This window comes from Balaenoptera musculus, chromosome 2, assembly GCF_009873245.2.
Source record: "Balaenoptera musculus isolate JJ_BM4_2016_0621 chromosome 2, mBalMus1.pri.v3, whole genome shotgun sequence".
In the NCBI taxonomy this organism is placed as follows: Eukaryota; Metazoa; Chordata; class Mammalia; order Artiodactyla; family Balaenopteridae; genus Balaenoptera; species Balaenoptera musculus.
In genome coordinates this window covers 89,543,741-89,564,909 of record NC_045786.1, presented here as the reverse complement: position 1 = coordinate 89,564,909, position 21,169 = coordinate 89,543,741, and the positions used below count along the sequence as shown (strand labels likewise).

Here is a 21,169-nt window from a genome sequence, read left to right as displayed (position 1 = left end):
GGAACATACATATTGATAACTACCTTAAATGTAAATGGATTAAATGCTCCAACCAAAAGACATAGACTAGCTGAATGGATACAAAAACAAGACCCATATATATGCTGTCTACAAGAGACCCACTTCAGACCTAGGGACACATACAGACTGAAAGTGATGGGATGGGAAAAGATATTCCATGCAAATGGAAATCAAAAGAAAGCTGGAATAGCAATTCTCATATCAGACAAAATAGACTTTAATATAAAAACTATTACAAGAGACAAAGAAGGACACCACATAATGATCAAGGGATCAATCCAAGAAGAAGAAATAACAATTGTAAATATTTATGCACCCAACATAGGAGCACCTGCATACATAAGGCAAATGCTAACAGCCATAAAAGGGGAAATCAAGAGTAACACAATCATAGTAGGGGACTTTAACACCCCACTTTCACCAATGGACAGATCATCCAAAATGAAAATAAATAAGGAAATACAAGCTTTAAATGATACATTAAACAAGATAGACTTAATTGATATTTATAGGACATTCCATCCAAAAACAGCAGAATACACTTTCTTCTCAAGGGCTCATGGAACATTCTCCAGGATAGATCATATCTTCAGCCACAAATCAAGCCTCAGTAAATTTAAGAAAATTAAAATTGCATTAAGTATCTTTTCTGACTACAATGCCATGAGACTAGGTATCAATTACAGGAAAAAAATCTGTAAAATATACAAACACATGGAGGCTAAACAACACTACTAAATAACCAAGAGATCACTGAAGAAATCAAAAAGGAAATCAAAAAATACCTAGAAAATAATGACAATGAAAACACGATGACCCAAAACCTATGGGATGCGGCAAAAGCAGTTCTAAGAGGGAAGTTTACAGCAATACAATCCTACCTCAAGAAACAAGAAACATCTCAAATAGACAACCTAACCTTACACATAAAGCAATTAGAGAAAGAAGAACAAGAAAACCCCAAAGTTAGCAGAAGGAAAGAAAACATAAAGATCAGATCAGAAAGAAATGAAAAAGAAATGAAGGAAACGACAGCAAGGATCAATAAAACTCAAAGCTGGTTCTTTGAGAAGATAAACAAAATTGATAAACCATTAGCCAGACTCATCAAGAAAAAGAGGGAGAGGACTCAAACCAATAAAATTAGAAATGAAAAAGGAGAAGTAACAACAGACACCACAGAAATACAAAGCATCCTAAGAGACTGCTAAAAGCAACTCTATGCCAATAAAATGGACAACCTGGAAGAAATGGACAAATTCTTAGAAAGGTATAACCTTCCAAGACTGAACCAGGAAGAAACAGAAAATATGAACAGACCAATCACAAGTAATGAAATTGAAACTGTGATTAAAAATCTTCCAACAAACAAAAGCCCAGGACCAGATGGCTTCACAGGTGAATTCTACCAAACATTTACAGAAGAGCTAACACCCATCCTTCTCAAACTCTTCCAAAAAATTGCAGAGGAAGGAACACTCCCAAAGTCATTCTACGAGACCACCATCACCCTGATACCAAACCCAGACAAAGATACTACAAAAAAAGAAAATTACAGACCAATATCACTGATGAATATAGATGCAAAAATCCTCAACAAAATACTAGCAAACAGAATCCAGCAACACATTAAAAGGATCATACACCACAATCAAGTGCGATTTATCCCAGGGATGCAAGGATTCTTCAATATATGCAAATCAATCAATGTGATACACCATATTAACAAACTGAAGAATAAAAACCATACAATCATCTCAATAGATGCAGAAAAAGCTTTTGACAAAATTCAACACCAGTTTATGATAAAAACTCTCCAGAAAGTGGGCATAGAGGGAACCTACCTCAACATAATAAAGGCCATATACGACAAACCCACAGCAAACATCACTCTCAATGGTGAAAAACTGAAAGCATTTCCTCTACGACCAGGAACGAGACAAGGATGTCCACTCTCACCACTATTATTCAACATAGTTTTGGAAGTCCTAGGCACAGCAATCAGAGAAGAAAAAAGAAATAAAAGGAATACAAATTGGAAAAGAAGAAGTAAAACTGTCACTGTTTGCAGATGACATGATACTATACATAGAGACTCCTAAAAATGCCACCAGAAAACTACTAGAGTTAATCAATGAATTTGGTAAAGTTGCAGGATACAAAATTAATGCACAGAAATCTCTTGCATTCCTATACACTAATGATGAAAAATCTGAAAGAGAAATTAAGAAAATACTCCCATTTACCATTGCAACAAAAAGAATAAAATACCTACGAATAAACCTACCTAGGGAGACAAAAGACCTTTATGCAGAAAACTATAAGACACTGATGAAAGAAATTAAAGATGATACCAACAGATGGAGAGATATACCATGTTCTTGGATTGGAAGAATCAATTCTGTGAAAATGACTATACTACCCAAAGCAATCTACAGATTCAATGCAATCCCTATCAAATTACCAATGGCATTTTTTACGGAACTAGAACAAATCATCCTAAAATTTGTATGGAGACACAAAAGACCCCGTATAGCCAAAGCATTCTTGAGGGAAAAAAACGGAGCTGGAGAAATCAGACTCCCTGACTTCAGACTATACTACAAAGCTACAGTAATCAAGACAATATGGTACTGGCCCAAAAACAGAAACATAGATCAAAGGAACAAGATCGAAACCCCAGAGATAAACCCCTGCACCTATGGTCAACTAATCTATGACAAAGGAGGCAAAGATATACAATGGAGAAAAGACAGTCTCTTCAATAAGTGGTGCTGGGAAAACTGGACAGCTACATGTAAAAGAATGAAATTAGAACATTCCCTAACACCATACACAAAAATAAACTCAAAATGGATTAGAGACCTAAATGTAAGACCGGACACTATAAAACTCTTAGAGGAAAACACAGGAAGAACATTCTTTGACATAAATCACAGCAAGATCTTTTTTGATCCATCTCCTAGAGTAATGGAAATAAAAACAAAAATAAACAAATGGGACCTAATGAAACGTCAAAGCTTTTGCACAGCAAAGGAAACCATAAACAAGACGAAAAGACAACCCTCAGAATGGGAGAAAATATTTGCAAACGAATCAATGGACAAAGGATTAATCTCCAAAATATATAAACAGCTCATGCAGCTCAATATTAAAGAAACAATCAACCCAATCCAAAAATGGGCAGAAGATCTAAATAGACATTTCTCCAAAGAAAGACACACAGATGGCCAAGAAGCACATGGAAAGCTGCTCAACATCAGTAATTATTAGAGAAATGCAAATCAAAACTACAAGGAGGTATCACCTCACACCAGTTAGAATGGGCATCATCAGAAAATCTACAAACAACAAATGCTGGAGTGGGTGTAGAGAAAAGGGGACCCTCTTGTGCTGTTGGTGGGAATGTAAATTGATACAGCCACTATGGAGAACAGTATGGAGGTTCCTTAAAAAACTAAAAATAGAATTACCATATGACCCAGCAATCCCACTACTGGGCATATACCCTGGGAAAACCATAATTCAAAAAAACACATGCACCCCAATGTTCATTGCAGCACTATTTACAATAGCCAGGTCATGTAATCAACCTAAATGCCCATCGACAGACGAATGGATAAAGAAGATGTGGTACATATATACAGTGGAATATTACTCAGCCATAAAAAGAAATGAAATTCAGTCATTTGTTGAGACGTGGATGGATCTAGAGACTGTCATACAGAGTGAAGTAAGTCATAAAGAGAAAAACAAATATCGTATATTAACACATGTATGTGGAACCTAGAAAAATGGTACAGATGAACCGGTTTGCAGGGCAGAAGTTGAGACACAGATGCAGAGAACAAACGTATGGATACCAAGGGGGGAAAACCACGGTGAGGTGGGGATGCTGGTGTGCTGAATTGGGCGATTGGGATTTATATGTATACACTGATGTGCATAAAATTGATGACTAATAAGAACCTGCAGGCTTCCCTGGTGGCGCAGTGGTTGAGAATCTGCCTGCCAATGCAGGGGACACAGGTTCGAGCCCTGGTCCAGGAAGATCCCACATGCCATGGAGCAGCTGGGCCCATGAGCCACAATTACTGAGCCTGCGCGTCTGGAGCCTGTGCTCTGCAACAAGAGAGGCCGTGATAGTGAGAGGCCTGTGCACTGCAATGAAGAGTGGCCCCCGCTTGCCACAACTAGAGAAAGCCCTTGCACAGAAACGAAGACCCAACACAGCCATAAATAAATTAATTAATTAATAAAAGAAAAAAAAGAACCTGCAGTATAAAAAAACAAACAAAAAAAACAACTAATACTAAAAAAAAAAAACAAAAACAAAAGGTACAGAACACAGTAAGTACTGTATGCTACCATTTATAATGGAAGAAGGGAAGAGAATGAAGAGGAGATATTATCTGTATATGCTTACATTTGAGTAGAAAACCTCTGAAAGGATTCAAAATACATTGTTAACAGTGGAAAGACCCCTGTATTTATTTTTCACTACATACCCATTTTTACTATTTCAATTTTTACTATATATATTATCTATTAGAAATCATTTTAAAGCTTTTGCAATCTACACATTTCATGTACAAAGTTATTCATAACAGGAAAAAAAAACTGAATGTCCATCAATAGGGGAATAGTTTAAAGAAATGATGGAATCTATCATTTAGCCACACCTGCCCTACTGTGAAAATATATATATATATTCCACTGTGTCTACTATGTTACTTGTAACTGTGAAAAAACAAAGTCCACCTAAATGTCTATCAATAAAGATACATCTATACCATTCTATGCAGTCAGAATACCATAAAGCACTGTAGACTGAAAAAAGCAAGTTTAAAATAATAAAATTTCATTTTTGTAAAAAAAAAAAAATGAAAACCTAACTTATATTTACTTTATGCATTTCTACAAATTTGAGTTTCCTAATTCAACATATACACATGTCATAAATGTATAGAGATATGTATAGATGTTTCCTAAACATAGAGTAAGTGTCTAGAAACATCAAACTCTTTACAGTGGTTACATGGAGAAAAGGAATTGCGGAGAAGGTCTAAGAATTTTCACTTTTTACTTTAAACAATGTAATTCTGTTTGACCTTGATTGACAAGTGTCAATACCTCTGCAATCAAGCAGCGGAGGGCGGGGGGAGCCACTCTAAAAAAACTATAGGATATACACCCATTTAAAATGATGCCAAATACACAACATTGTTAAGCAACTATACTCCAATAAAAGTCAATTTAAATTTTTTTAAAAATAAAATAAAATGATGCCAAATAGTCTCAAAGTATCTCCCTTGAAAATACTTATTAACTACAAAGGGAAAAAGATAGTAAGTATAAAGTAGAGAAACCTTGCAGATACCAACTTAACCAAATGATTAAGATAAATATCACCAGTAATAAGAAATATTGATATCAAGAATCCCTTAATATGATGCACTGAGAAGGACATGGTACCATTTTTGTGTTATTCTTGCCAAAAATGTATGTCCTCATTCCAAACTTAAGAAAACATCAAACCCAAATTAAGGAACACGGCACAAAATAACTGCTCAATATTCCTGAGTATGTCAAGGTCATGATAAACAAGGAAAGACCAAGACACTGTTACAAACTGGAAGGAGACTATGGAGAAAGTGAGACACTGTTACATACTGGAAGAGACAAACAGGTGGGATGTAAGGTGGGATCCTCAATAGGATCCTGGAACAGAAGAAGGACATTAGTAGGAAAACTGGTAAAATTTGAATAAGGTCTGTCGTTTAGTTAGTAGCAATATTAATTTCCGGTCCCTAATAATTGTTCTACATTTATGTGAGATGTTAGCATTAGGGGATGCAGGAGTGAGGGATATAAGAGAACTGTTTGTGCTATTTTTCTAAGTTTTCTAAAAGTCTAAAATGAGTTCAAAATAAGAAGTTAGAAAAAAAGAACTGATAACTGAAGATGTTTATTTCCATCTAATGGAAAGGCATTAAAGATACACAGTACATTAAAGTAGGTTACAAAGCAGTACGTATAAAGTCTCATTTTGGTTATATGTTATATATATTAACATGGGGAAAAAGTTAGGAGGAATATATACCAAAATGTTAACAGTAGTGGGTAGTGGGATTTTAGCATACTTTCATGGAATTTGTATGTCTGTTTACCCAATATGAATAATATCCTTACAGTGATTCCATATTTTGGGAGTAATTTTTTAACTGTAAAATTTTAAATATTTTACTAAAATCTTTTCTAAAAAAATGAACTAAACCTTCCAATATTCTAACTCCAACTTTTCTAGGATACTCACAAACCAACAACTTGTGTTCTCTGCATACCTGGGAACAACTATAACTAGCAGATTTAATGTTCTATGATGTACCTAAAGTTGTTTTCTTCAAATAGCACTAAAGAAAAAAGAAAAATCCTGTATATTCAGTCCTATACACCAAACAAAAACCTTTTTCTGTCCTTCCTAATTATGGAAGGCACAGAACTAGTTTCTGTTCTAGTTTTCAAGAATATTTTCAAGAACATGAGAAACTTGAGAATCACCAAAAACCTAAGGGATCTATTCTGGTTCAAGTCCTTCATTTAAAACTGAGTGACAAGGAAAAAGTAAACTGGCTTGTTCAAGACTGAATACTATCAGGGTCAGGAATAGAACTTAGGTATTCTGACTCCCAGAGTTCAGTGTTCATTCTACTTAACCAAATATAAATACATTATTCTTTTAAATTTACCCTTAAGACTTGCTCAATTTCACTTTAATAGTGAAACAAAACAAAAAACAAAGCTTTGCCTTCTTTTTAATTTTTCCCTCTAAATGAATACCACTAAATATTCTTAAATTATATCCCTGTCATTACATGTCTCAGTCTGAGGAACTAATATTTTAAAATGTTATCTTTACATAATTAGATGATTTGGACAGAATGTCTGGGTGTTGATGCCTTCAATGCCCTCTCCACTGACCTTACCACTAGCTCTCTATCCTTCCACCTCCCCCCACCTTAGCTGTTCCTTAAGGTCGATTTAGCTCAAAGCCTACCTCCATGAACACTTCACTGACCCATCTAAGAAAATTTCTCTCCCCTGTAACTCCAATGCCGCACTTACTAAAGAAAGTACTCATTCAGTACCTGTACCTTTGTCAGATAACATAAGTTACCTTTAAATGTGTACATCGAGCCTCTTCAACCAGATTTTCAGCTCCTTGAGGGAAGGAACTTTCCTTCCAAATCCTTGTATCCACACAAGCCTATCTCAAGTACTTAACAAAAGGTCTCAGTCATTGTTGAAAGTTACAGACTTCTTGCTAAAGAGAACAAAGCAAATGATAACATTAAGCTTTCTAAAACTGTTTACGAAATTCTTACAGGAGATAAAGTACAATTACGCTGTTTCACAAAAAATTTTTCCTAGATGACTGCCACAAGTATGAAAACAATTTTTTCAACTAAGATTTCTGTCTTTTTTTTTTTCTAGATAAGAAAAACTATACAGGATGTATTCTACTGGGTGACATGTTCAGGAATTACTGGTGACTGGAGTAGGTTTGATTCTTTGGTTGGTTGCTTTTAGTATTTTCTCCAATTTGAGACATGATTAAATTAAGAAATTTTTATTTTCATGTTCAGGGAAAAAAACTCTTTTTTCAACATCTGGAGTTAAGGGAAGACTTTCCCAATTGACTGTTCTGTAAAAACAAGTTCTCACAACATTTAAATCCCCAAACATTCCAAACATTTTCCTCATCCCCATGGAGATTAAAAAATATGTTTTCAACTCTGACCCAGGGACTGGGATGACTGGTAACATCAGTCTGAAAACAGAACTTACTTTAAGTACACTAGATTCCTTTTGTTCAAATCACAATTTACCCTTCCTTAGATAACTGATGGACATCTACGGAGGGCCTGTAATTCCGTTTCTAATTCCCCTGTTTTAAAGGCATAACAAAATCTGGAGGCAGTAGAATTGCTCAAAGCAAGTACTGGACTAGTAATTGGAGCACCTCTAGGCACCAAGAAATCTTTTGGTTATACTAAATTTTCTTGTAATACTATTTGACAGGTTTATGAAGTTTAAAAACAAGCAAACAACAAAAACCCTAGTGCACCCACTTATCCCATAGGGAAACCCTGTCTAAAACATATCTGATAATCAGCTCCCTAAGCCTGTCTGAACACATCCTCTCAGCCAACTTCCATTCTTACAGCTCATAATTAAACCAAAATCTACCTTCCTGTAACTTTTATCCTATGCTGCCCGAAATCATCCAATACAAATTACTCTGCTCTTTCACCCAACAACCTATCAAACAAATGAAGCTAAATATTATGTCTCTCATTAGTTTCTTTATTCCAGGGCTAAACTGGAATGTAGAAACTAAAGAAATCTGTTCATTCCTAGAAATGAAATTTAGCCATCCCTAATGACATGGTATCCAGCCCACTTTCCATGTTGATCACTCTTACACAGAATATGCACAGTATGTCTCTGTACAGAGGAGTGGGACTGCTTATTACCTTCCTTATCCAGGACACTAAACTACTTTAAAAGATCGCTTTTTTGTTTGTTTGGCAGCCACATCACATTATGACTTAGTGAGTTTGCAGAAAACTAAAACCCTCAAATCATTCACCTAAGAGACCTAGTCCTACACACAAATACCCAGTCCTAGACATAGTCTTTACTTTCATGGCAATTAAATTTCACCTTGTTAGTTTTGATGCAAAATTTAGCCTAAGGAGATTTTATGTGTGTGTCCTATAACATATCAGTCCTATAATATGTCTGTTAAGCCTTGTGTTGTTTTGTACATAAGTCTACTATGTCCTCATGGCATTGATAAAATTAGCCAGAATCAAATATAGAGTAGTGTGACAAATAAGGCCCCTCTCTCTTCTTTCCTGTTGAGATAATATACATATATGCATGCTGTCAGAATTTAGTATTCAAAAGCATCCCATCCCTCCTAAGCCTTTCTCTTCCTTTTTTGCTCTGACCATAGGCTCATGCTCCAATTTTCTAAGCTCTCCTTGAAGTCTCTGGATGAATGAAATCTGGTTTCCTACACTATGGGGTACATATCTCATATTCTCTTTCTACTGTATTGAATAAATATTTCCAATACAACTAAAATTCTTTCTTAGATTGCAAGGCAGAGTATGTATATATAAAAACATAAATGGATAAATTTACACATATTTCCTCCTGTGGCTAAAGTCATTTCTAGCTTATCCAACAATACCAAAAGTTCAAAGGACTTTTAAAAGGTAGCTCATAAAGACACATTAAGTGGTTATAGCCCCACTCCTCCAAACAAGTCAAACAGACTTTGTTCTGAAGAATAGCATTAAGTAAACTATTAGAAGGAGAATTACATTCAAGTGATTAAAAACAGATTCCATTCTGGACAGGGCCTATGTCAATCCTGGATAGCAAGTAGGCACTTACGGAAGCACAATAACTCTTCTGGGGTCTTTCAATAGCATTTATTTAGTAGAGCGTATTTCCATAAGCACTTAGCTTACTACAGGGTGTGACAACATTAAAAAAAAAAAAACTGTACCAAATGCTTTAAAAAAACAAACTCATGAAATAACTTTTGTTTCTTCAACAGGAGGCATGTTAACCAGAATATCTTAGAAGAACACATAGGAGTTCACAGAAATCACTTGGAACTAAAGAGGTCTTAATAGTTTGTTTTAAGCCATCTGAGTTAAAAGCTTAAAGAAAACTGTTTCACAGAACACAACATATGATTAACACCTTCAAAGAAATCTGAGGTAACCCTCAAAGCCAGCACACACAAAGAAAGGATGGGCAGGATACTGCGTTGGTTCATCCTGCATCACTGATTTATATACATATCTACCCAGACAGACACTCTATGCGGTACTGAGGACAAAAACCTCTTTATTTGCAAGACAATGTCTGTTATTAAACATAAGCAGTCAGTCTCAAGCACCAGCTCATCTAGACAAATTACTAGATAAATTACTAGTAGGACTGAAGCTGTCACTCTTGACTTGCAGTTTCAGAACTTAACTTCATCGGACTCTACAGAATTTGGTACTGAAAATCAGAATTTTCCCTAGCTGCCTACAACAGAAATTAGGAGATGCTGATGAAAAAATAATTGTCACTAGGCTCTGCTATGATCTGGCGACAAAGCACTTGAGTCAGGACTCAAGAGACTTTGGTTTTGGACTTCCCTGATGGCGCAGTGGTTAAGAATCCGCCTGCCAATGCAGGGGACACGGGTTTGACCCCGGGTCCTGGAAGATCCCACGTGCCGTGGAGCAACTAAGCCCGTGCGCCACAACTACTGAGCCCGCGTGCCACAACTACTGATCCCGCATGCCACAACTACTGCAGCCCGCGTGCCTAGAGCTTGTGCTCCTCAATAAGAGAAGCTACCACAATGAGAAGCCTGCACACCGCAACGAAGAGTAGCCCCCACTCGCTGCAACTAGAGAAAGCCTGCGCGCAGCAACGAAGACCCAATGCAGCCAAAAATAAATAAATAAATTTATTTTTTTTAAAAAAAGAGAGACTTTGGTTTTCATCCTCGTTTTCTCACTCTAACTATGTTCTTACTACAGAAAGCTGTGCTCTGGCCTAAAATAATAGATACAGATGTCTAAGGAAAATCACCTCCACTGAAAATAGCATATAACTTCTCATTCCTTCCTCTATATCTCAATATTTTAAAGTCAACTATAAAAAGACTATGTTACCTCTTAAAGATCCCCTATACACATGAGATTGTAGATAATTTTTCCTTGACATGATCAGGAAATGATCATGATCAAGTCAGACATGATCCTTGCCTTCACGGAACTTACATTCTGGTAGGAGAAACAGATATTTAAATAAATAAAGACAATACAGTAATCACAGATTGTAATAAGTTCAGTGGAGGAAATAAACAGGGTGCTTTGAAAGAGAATGGTGAAAGGAACCCATCTTTTAGACAAGGTAAGTATCAAGAAAAAGCAGAGGAAAAACACTCTATGAAAAAAGAACAGCAAGCAAAGGCACAGGCCCTGAAGTAAGACAGAGCTTGGACTTATTTTGGAAGCTAGGGTGGCTAAAAGTGAATGAAGAGAAAGTAACAGAAAATGAGGGGAGATGGAGGGGCCGGATCAGGCAGGATCTTGAAGAACATGTAATGAGTTTAGATTTTATTCCAAGTAGATGGGAAACCACTGAAGGATTTAGGCAAGAGACTGACATGATCTGATTTAGTCTTACAAAGATTTCTCTGGCTGCTCTGTGGAGAATGGACTGGAAGAGGGCAAAAACAGAAGCTAAGAGACCAGTTAAAAGGCCACTGCAGTTGCCTAGGCAACAGATGGTGGCTAGGACTAGAGAGATGGAGTGGAGACAGAGAGAACTGTTTGTGTTCAAGAGCTATTACGGAAGTGTCATCTACTGAGACAGGGATAACAAAACTTGATCTGTCTCCCTTCTTTGCCCTCCCAAAACCTGGTCTTTCCTCTCAGTATATGACACAGCCACAATCATGAATACTTAAGTCAAAAACTGGGGATCCAGACGTCATCTGTTTCTTCCCATTTCCCTCATGCCTAAACCATAAACAAATCTTTCTACTTCTACCATACTTCCAAAATCTCTCCCCAATCCATCCACTTCTCTTCATCTCCAGTGATATCGCTTTAGTACAAGCCACCAGCAACTATGGCTTGGTTACTGTAGTAGCTTCCTAATTGCTCCTCCGTTTGAAACACTTTTCAGACATCCAAGTGGATATGTCAAGTAGGCAGACGGACCTGTGACTGTGGAGCTCAAAAGTGAGATGACCCAGAGATATAAATTTGAGAACTGAACGAATACAGATGGTATTTAAAGCCAAAGAACTGGATGAAATCACATGGGCAGAGGATGTAGACAGGGAAAAGAAAAGAGTTTAGTACCATACCAGGAGGCATCTTTTGAGATGGACTTAATAAAGAAAATCCAGTTAATGAAGACAGAAGGCAGAAGTTCTGTCAGACCACTCCACATACTATGAATTCCCAATTTTTCTCACTCTTCACCTTCCTAGACCCAATAAACCACCCTCTCCTAGAAACTTCACCCTATGACACTGCACTACTCCCACCTCCTACCTGCTTGGCTGCTTCCTTTCTAGCTCCTTCCTCCACTGTCTATCCCTGAAATTCAATCATTCCTGTCTTCCTCGCTTCTCCCTCTCTTCCTCCCTCCCTCTCTGTGTGACTGTCTCTTCCTCTCTGTGTATGTATAAACACACACACAAACACAGACTTTCCTCCTCAAAGATCTTATCCATCCCCACAACCTCAACTGTCAACTCTATACTGAGAACTTCTAAATGTCTCTGGCTAAATCTTTCTCTGTGGCCCACAGACTAGGACTTCATTTGCAGTGCATGCTTGTGAAAATGCAAATTCTCAGACCTCACCCTAGACCTACAGAATCAACTCCCCTAATGATTCTTAAGCAATGGCTCTTCTAATAAATGTCCAATAATTCATACCTATTATTTCACTCTAATTGCATGTTATGTGATGTCAGGAATTTGAGAGACTTCATGCCTGTTGATTGCAATATGACAGAAAAAAATGATCTGGGGTCTAAGAAGGAAGTTTGATTTAAGGATAACAGAAACTATATAATACCCAGGGACAAGACTCTAATGGAATTGGTAAGATTTCTTAGACCTCCGTAACTGTCCCAAATTTACTATTTTGTTTTCCCCTGCCTCCCAATGGTGATTTAAGATTCAAATCATTCAAATGTTAAAGAATCTCTGAGCTCGCTTCGCTTAATCGAGAAGAAGTAAACTGGAAAGCCAGTGTCTTACTCCACTGTCAGGATAAAATTGAAGGTGGTATTTTTAAAAAGACTAGGAAACTAGGAAGATGTCTGGAGTCCTAAAATAGAGAGAGCCAAGCCAAAAAAGTGATCAGGAGGCTCACCAGTCACAGGTCTTCATTCACTTACATCACCCTATCTTGTATTAAAATTTGAGCACTTGTCCTACCTGTGTCTCTAGAGTGTGAGTTACCTGAGGCTTTTACACTTCTCTTGTCATCTACCCACTATCTTGCAAAACCCAAAACCTTGCCCAAAGAAATCTAATATTGAAGAGTTTGCAACATAATTCTAGCTGGATTCCTGTACCATTATCTCCAATTCCAAATAAGTAAGATCCAGATTGATGAGGTTTTTTGGTACCACCTGGAAGGAATTAATATATCAAAGCTTTAAATAAACACTAGTCATCTTTAGCAATACAAAATTATGATAACACTTCTGACCACAGCACTGTTTCTCCACTCCTTAGAAGATGTAAAAAGCACAGCTTTACATTAAGACTGGATGTTTCAGTTGCTTCTAAAGTTTCCCTATCTTCTCACTTCTTATCATCTCAAACACATGCTTCCCCCTTCAATACGGTGAAATGAGGTTGAACTGCTACTTGGGGTAGAGGATGGTTGCAAGCACTGCCCTAGTTGATGGCCAAACCCTTATTCCAACTCCTTCCCCACCTGATTTCTGTCTCCCAGCCAGTCTCTTCAGTCCCTGAGGTGAACTCTTTTCTGGAGCTCACTCTGTTCTCTCATAAAACAATGCTCAAGTGTCTGCAGGGTTAAAATACTTCAAAAATGATTTTATTAAAACTACAAACCAAAGAAACTTCAGAAAGAGGTGTATATCCCACACCTTTCTATATGCACCAATAAAGATAAATTAATAAAACTCTTCACATCATGCAGTGACCAATATTTTAATATTTTCTATATACCTCCCCACTAGGTGCCTGGGGACATCCAGAACATTCCCTAATGTTGCCCCCTACCTCTTATCCTCCTCAGTCAGCTTTCTCCCTGTAGTCAGACTATTGACTCAAATTTACTATCTCTGCCTTCCCTTTTTTTTTTTTTTTTTCGGTTTTCAAAATACAAGGGCAAAGTATAGATTCCGATATTAATTAATGGTATCGCTCTGACTTGAAATGTCTGAAAGCCTGTTCTTCACCTGTAAAAAGCAACGACAGATGACGGGTTTCTCCACTGAGGATTAGGCCTGGGTTCTCAAGATGCTACAACCAAGGACTACAACTCCTACACCCCATATCTTGACGTGAGTTGACAGTGGCAGCATTCCCTGTCACTATCAGGCCCCACCCAGCCAGCTATTCAATACAACACAAGGTGCTGCGTCCTGGACGCCTATCGTCTAGGAGGGGTTAACACTACGTCTATCGGAAAATGGCTCTTCCTCCAAACCCCTACACCAGACCATCTAATAACATTACCAGTTCTTTCTACTTCAGGATAGAGACAAGCTTGAACTCGTCACGGCTAATAAATGACAAAGTCATTATACACCGGAGACTTGGTCGGCAGGAATGTGGGTGATGACTAACTTTATTCTGTGGCTTCCTTGCAGATCAATCCATACGACTCCCGCTCCCCAGAGCCACCGTGAGGGGTGAAGCCCCACATCCTCCTGAACGCGGTAGGGAAGGACTCGGGGGGACAAAAGCAACTAGCCTACACGGACTTACAGACGCCAGTCGTCGTGGAGTCTGGGGCAACTCACTGCTGACTTCCATCCTCTCTGCGTCCCCAGCCTCCTCCTCCGCCATCTTGAGGAAAACTGACACCCGCAGTTCCAGACCCCCCGCCTGAGGCGAGTGGGAACCTGTGGCCGGTCCCAGAGACGAAGGGCGACAGTTTTACGACGGCCCCTGAAGTCGGCTTTGACGCAGAATCGAACAGCGGCTTCCGGTCCGCTTCCGGAAGCAGGCGTCACGGCCGGTGCGGCTGTTTCTTCCCCTCATTTCTTAGTCACAGTGCTTGGTGGCTGAGTGGTTGTATAGCTGGTTTCGGTGCTGGGAACTGTTGCATCTACGAGGTGAAAAACAAGTTCAGCGTCCATTATGAAAGGAAGAAAACTGTCGGGGCTAAGTGAGAACCTGCTCTGGGTCTCTTTCTGGTCAGGCGGTTGTTGTTGGGTGTGTTTTGCCTTCCTAGGTACCTGCATTGGTTCCCCAGAGCCCACAAAATGAAAAAATACTCAAAGATAAGCTCTCTTTAGGAACGTAGCCTGTGGGAACTTGCACATGCGCGCAAGAAAGCTTGGGCCCCAGCAGCTCTTGGGAGAGGTGGTGAAGAAGTAAAGAGAAATGGGAAACCTAGTCGTTCATCGGCAGAGGAAAGACGAAATAAACGTGGTACATCTGCATTATGGAACATAATGTAGCTCTTAAAAAGAGCAAAATAGCTCTGTGTGAAAAGATAAAGATAAATTAAGTGGGACAAAATGCAATCAAGTTGCCACAAACTATGGTTTGGCACTTACCTACATTTTAAATGCGAAAGTAACAGTCTTGAAAGGGAAGAGAGCAAACTAATAATAGTTAGCTCTGAGGAACAGGAGAGGAGGGAGGTGGTCTAGAGCTACTTTACCTTCTTCTGTATTATTGTAAATTGTTGACAAAAGAAGTAATTTTAAAACGTATTTTTTAACAAAAGGAAAAAAAATAAAGCTCCTAACGCTCTGGAAAGGGTAAATAGTAGTTACCTATTTGGGGAAAGATTAAGTTAGGTCTTTACCTCAAATAGTATATAAAAATAATGAATTGAGGCGTTAACTGCTTTAAAAAAGTAAAGAAATAAGTAAATGTATTTGTATAATATTGGGGTGGAGAAGGCTTTTTAAAGCATGACAGAAAAGGCAGAAAATATAAAATACAGAAAATATTAAATGTCAGAAATATAGACAGGTAATATAAAAAGACTGATAGGTAATTTCATCAAAATTAAAAACTTACATATAAAAATAAGTTACACAAAGTTAAAAAGTAAACAAAATCTGGGTAGAAATTTCTGCAACACTCACTCATGACAGACCAAAGGATAAAATCCCAAAGAAGACTCTTCCAATTTTAAAAATGGACAAAATACATAAATACCCATCAATTTGGGGGACTTCCCTGGTGGCACAGTGGTTAAGAATCCGCCTGCCAATGCAGGGACATGGGTTTGAGCCCTGGTCCGGGAAGATCCCACATGCCGCGGAGCAACTAAGCCCGTGTGCCACAACTACTGAAGCCTGCGTGCCTAGAGCCCGTGGTCTGCAACAAGAGAAGCCACCGCAATGAGAAGCCTGCGCATCGCAACGAACAGTAGCCCCCACTAACCGCAACTAGAGAAAGCCCAAGCTCAGCAACAAAGACCCAACACAGCCAAAAATAAATAAATAAATTTATTAAAAAGCAAAATACTCATCAATTTTTATAAATATATGAAAAAACCTAACTAGTAAGCAAATAAATGCAAATTAAAGAAAAATGGATTCCATTTGTTGCCTGTAAATTTGGTGAGGTTTCTTTGTTTTCTTAAAGATAATCACCATTGTTGATAAGCTGAAAGGATACTCATATATTGTTATGTAAAATGCAAGTGTAAATTGGTAAACCTGCAGGAAAGCAATGTGGCAACATTGCGGATTCTTTTTTTTTTTTTTTAATGCATACTCTTTGGCCTAGCAATTCCATTTTTAAGACTGTATCCTAGAGAAATATTTCAGGGTGCAAGTGAAGTTTTAACTACATCATCACTGGCAATGGAGAAAAATTAGAAACAACTCAAATGCCCTCAATAAAGGACACTGGCTAAATAAACTGAGGTCACACATACAACGTAGTACTCTGTAGCCTTTAAAAATATTTTAGAACATTAGTTCTTAAAGTGTGGTCCACAGACCCCATGAGAGTTCCCAAGATTCGGAAAGTTTGTGAGGTAAAAAATTTTTATGGTAATGGCAAAGAAGTTATGTGTCTTTTTGAACAACCATGTTGGTATTTGTAATTACTGTTGCAGAGGCAACGGTGGATGAAACTGCTGGCTGCAGCACAAAATAAAGGCAGTGGCACCAAAAACAACTAGGCACCAAAGTCACTAGTAATTTCTTCACCACCATTCCCTTGCAGTTGAAAAAGGCAGGGGGCAGGGGGTGGGGTGTTTCTCTTAACAATGTTCTTGATGAAACAGTAAAAATTATTAATTTTATTAAATCTCAACCTGTGAGTCTTTTAAATATTCTGTATGATGAAATGGGAAGCACACATAAAGCTTTTCTGCTGTATCCAAAGTATGATTGTTGACTTGAAGAAAAACACTTCTGTGATGGAGTTGCTAGATGAACCAACCACCATTTTCATGGAATACCATATTTACTTAAAACAACTGACAGATATTCTAGGGTTATGAGATTCTGGAGCAAGTAAAAGATAGAATGAGACGGCAGGCATTTTCTCAAATATGAACAAATAAGCCATTCTCATCAAGGAAAACAACAGTTTTTGTCTACAATAAAATTCAAGCTTTCAAATGAATGTTTTGTGGAGAACTTGTATCTGCCACTGTGAGTTTGACAAAGTCCCAGTGAATTTGGTGGGATATTAAAACATGTGCTTTTTGGGGGTATTGTGTAATGAAAAGTATCGACATTTGGAAAATCTGTATAAGTCAATGAACCAATATTTTCCAAATGACAAATGCAGGATGTTATGAAATCCAGCATGGGTAAAAGATGTGTTCACATTGCTAAATAGACCAGTAGAATTTAATGTTATGGAGTACAAAAATTTCAGATTCCATATCGAACTGATCTTTAAGATTTTACTATTGGCCTAGTTCTGATGTAGATTCAAAGAATAATATCCACAGTTATCTGAAAACACTATTAAAATACTCCTCCCTTTTCCAGCTATGTATCTGTGTGAGGCCAGAGTTTCTTCATATACTTGAACCAGAACAACATATCACACACAGTAGATGGAATGAAGAAAGAGACATGAGAACCCAGCTGTCTTCTATTAAAGAGATTTGCAAAAATGTAAAACATTGCCACACTTTTTGTTTGCTTTGGATAATCTATTTTTCATTTACAAATGTTATTTATTTTAACATGTATTGGGTTGGTAATTGTTATTTTAGATAAATTGATATTTTAAAATTTTCCTCAGTTTTAGTTTCTAATACAATAAATATCAATAGATATAACCTACATAAACAGAAGAACTTGGAGTTCCCTAATTTTTTTTTCTTTTTAAAAATTTATTTATTTATTTATTTGGCTGCGTCGGGTCTTAGTTGCAGCACGCGGGATCTTTCATTGCGGCGCACGGGCTCTTCCTTGTGGCATGCAGGCTCCAGAACACCGGCTCAGTAGTTGCAGCGCGCAGGCTCCAGAGAGCGTGGGCTCAGTAGTTGTGGTACACAGACTTAGTTGCCCCCGTGGCATGTGGGATCTTAGTTCCCCCAACGGCGTGTGGGATCTTAGTTCCCCGACTAGGGATCAAACCCACGTCCCCTGCATTGGAAGGTGGATTCTTAACCACTGGACCACTAGGGAAGTCCCAAGAAAAATGGCTTTAATCTTTGCCTGGCAAAGGGGAAAACACAGCAGGCTAGCGCCTCAAGAATAAAGTTCCCCGACTAGGGATCAAACCCACGTTCCCTGCATTGGAAGGCAGATTCTTAACCACTGGACCACTAGGGAAGTCCCAAGAAAAATGGCTTTAATCTTTGCCTGGCAAAGGGGAAAACACAGCAGGCTAGCACCTCAAGAATAAAGTTCCCCGACTAGGGATCAAACCCACGTCCCCTGCATTGGAAGGCAGATTCTTAACCACTGGACCACTAGGGAAGTCCCAAGACAAATGGCTTTAATCTTTGCCTGGCAAAGGGGAAAACACAGCAGGCTAGCACCTCAAGAATAAAGTTCCCCAACTAGGGATCAAACCCACATCCCCTGCATTGGAAGGCAGATTCTTAACCACTGGACCACTAGGGAAGTCTCAAGAAAAATGGCTTTAATCTTTGCCTGGCAAAGGGGAAAACACAGCAGGCTAGCACCTCAAGAATAAAGTTCCCCAACTAGGGATCAAACCCACATCCCCTGCATTGGAAGGCAGATTCTTAACCACTGGACCACTAGGGAAGTCCCAAGAAAAATGGCTTTAATCTTTGCCTGGCAAAGGGGAAAACACAGCAGGCTAGCACCTCAAGAATAAAGTTCCCCGACTAGGGATCAAACCCACGTCCCCTGCATTGGAAGGCAGATTCTTAACCACTGGACCACTAGGGAAGTCCCAAGAAAAATGGCTTTAATCTTTGCCTGGCAAAGGGGAAAACACAGCAGGCTAGCACCTCAAGAATAAAGTTCCCCGACTAGGGATCAAACCCACATCCCCTGCATTGGAAGGCAGATTCTTAACCACTGGACCACTAGGGAAGTCTCAAGAAAAATGGCTTTAATCTTCGCCTGGCAAAGGGGAAAACACAGCAGGCTAGCACCTCAAGAATCAAGTTCCCTAATTTTTAAGAGTATAAAAGGACCTTGGACTTCCCTGGAGGTCCAGTGGTTAAGACTCTGTGCTTCCACTGCAGGGGGCGTGGGTTCAATCACTTGTTGGGGAGCTAAGATCTGGCATGCTACGTGGCTCAGAAAAAAAAAAAAGGTATAAAAGGATCTCGAGACGACAATTTGAGAGCTACTGTCATAGAGGCATTCTTATTGACTTGGGAAGATTTTTTTTTCAGTATTTATTTATTTATTTATTTATTTGGCTGTGCCAGGTCTCAGTTGCGGCGGGCAGGCTCCTTAGTTGTGGCATGCGAACTCTTAGCTGTGGCATGCATGTGGGATCTAGTTCTCTGACCAGGGATCGAACCCGGGCCCCCTGCATTGGGAGCGCATCTTAATCACTGCACCACGAGGGAAGTCCTGGAAATTTTTATTTTCTACTTTGTGTATTTTCTAGTTTTTCTTACAATTAATATTTCTTACTTGTTTAAAAAATTTTTTAATCTACCTCTTTTTTAAGATAGAAAAGATACTGAATACCCAGCTAGATAGATAGTAGATAGATACCCAATCTATCCAGATCAAAAAGCTTCCTTGATAATGTCTTCCCTGATCTAGCCAGTTGTGGTGGGATCTTTCCCTCCCCTTGGAGGAACTAGTAGCTACACAGCTTTAATATGTTAGTTCCTTAAGTGCAGGAACCAAGACATATACATAGAAATGTCAACTACTGTGTGAAAGGTTTTAGATGCATGTTAAAGTATGTTAAAATAACTCTCAAAACAATCCCATGATGTTCTCATTATCACCATTGTACAGACAAGGAAATTAAAGCTTGAACAAGTGAGGTTGCTTGTTCAAACCTGCAATTACTAAGTAATAAAACCTGGATTCAAAACCTAGTTCTGACTAGCTTCAAAATTTGTGCCTTTAGCCACTTCACTCTCCTACCTCCTATTTTTTAAAAAAAAAGAAATTTAAGTCTCTTTTACCATTTTTTTAAACATTTTTTTAAAATTAATTTATTTATTTTTGGCTGTGTTGGGTCTCCGTTTTTGTGCGAGGGCTTTCTCCAGTTGTGGCAAGCGGGGGCCACTCTTCATCGCGGTGCACGGGCCTCTCACTATTGCGGCCTCTCTTGTTGCGGAGCACAGGCTCCAGATGCGCAGGCTCAGTAGTTGTGGCCCACGGGCCTAGTTGCTCCACGGCATGTGGGATCTTCCCAGACCAGGGCTCGAACCCGTGTCCCCTGCATTAGCAGGCAGACTCTCAACCAATGCACCACCAGGGAAGCCCCTTACCATTTTATATGTGTCTTCATCAGGTATCTGGCACACATTTAACATCCTAGCACATTTATATTAGACATTTTACAGGGCATGAACCAGATAAAATAGATATAAACTTATGATTTATCATTGCTCTTTTCTTATCTAGACCAAGGTGTGGTTTGGCCTAGTTTAGAATAAGATTATGAATTTCTTTGATTCTTATGCAAAGACATACTTTTTTCAATTAACATCAGTTCACAGTAACTTTTGTGAGTAAATAAGCTACAAGGTCATTTTTCAGGTGCCATTTTACTGTTTGACGCATTAACAACTGACACTTTCTGGATACCCCAGGATGACACAGTCAGTTGGGACAGCCATGCTCAGAACTGTTTTCCTTAGAATCCTCATATATGGGTTATGCTGGAGGTTTTCAACCCTGGTTACACATTAGGATCACCTGGGATCTTTTTAAAACTTCCAATGCCAGG

General features: G+C 38.5%; 1 protein-coding gene across 4 annotated transcripts in view; it reads right to left on the bottom strand.

Moving 5' to 3' along the window:
• Positions 1-14,807, bottom strand: part of UBR1 (ubiquitin protein ligase E3 component n-recognin 1) — a 144,718-nt gene extending 129,911 nt beyond the window's left edge. For 3 of the 4 annotated variants that reach the window (XM_036842347.1, XM_036842348.1, XM_036842350.1), the window contains exon 1: positions 14,597-14,807. In XM_036842347.1, the coding sequence (XP_036698242.1) occupies positions 14,597-14,677 (81 nt within the window). In that variant the 5' untranslated portion in view covers positions 14,678-14,807. Of the gene's footprint in view, positions 1-7,198; positions 7,346-14,596 lie in introns of all 4 variants that reach the window. The other variant, XM_036842349.1, reaches the window with a different exon arrangement.
• Positions 14,808-21,169: the final 6,362 nt, after the last annotated feature.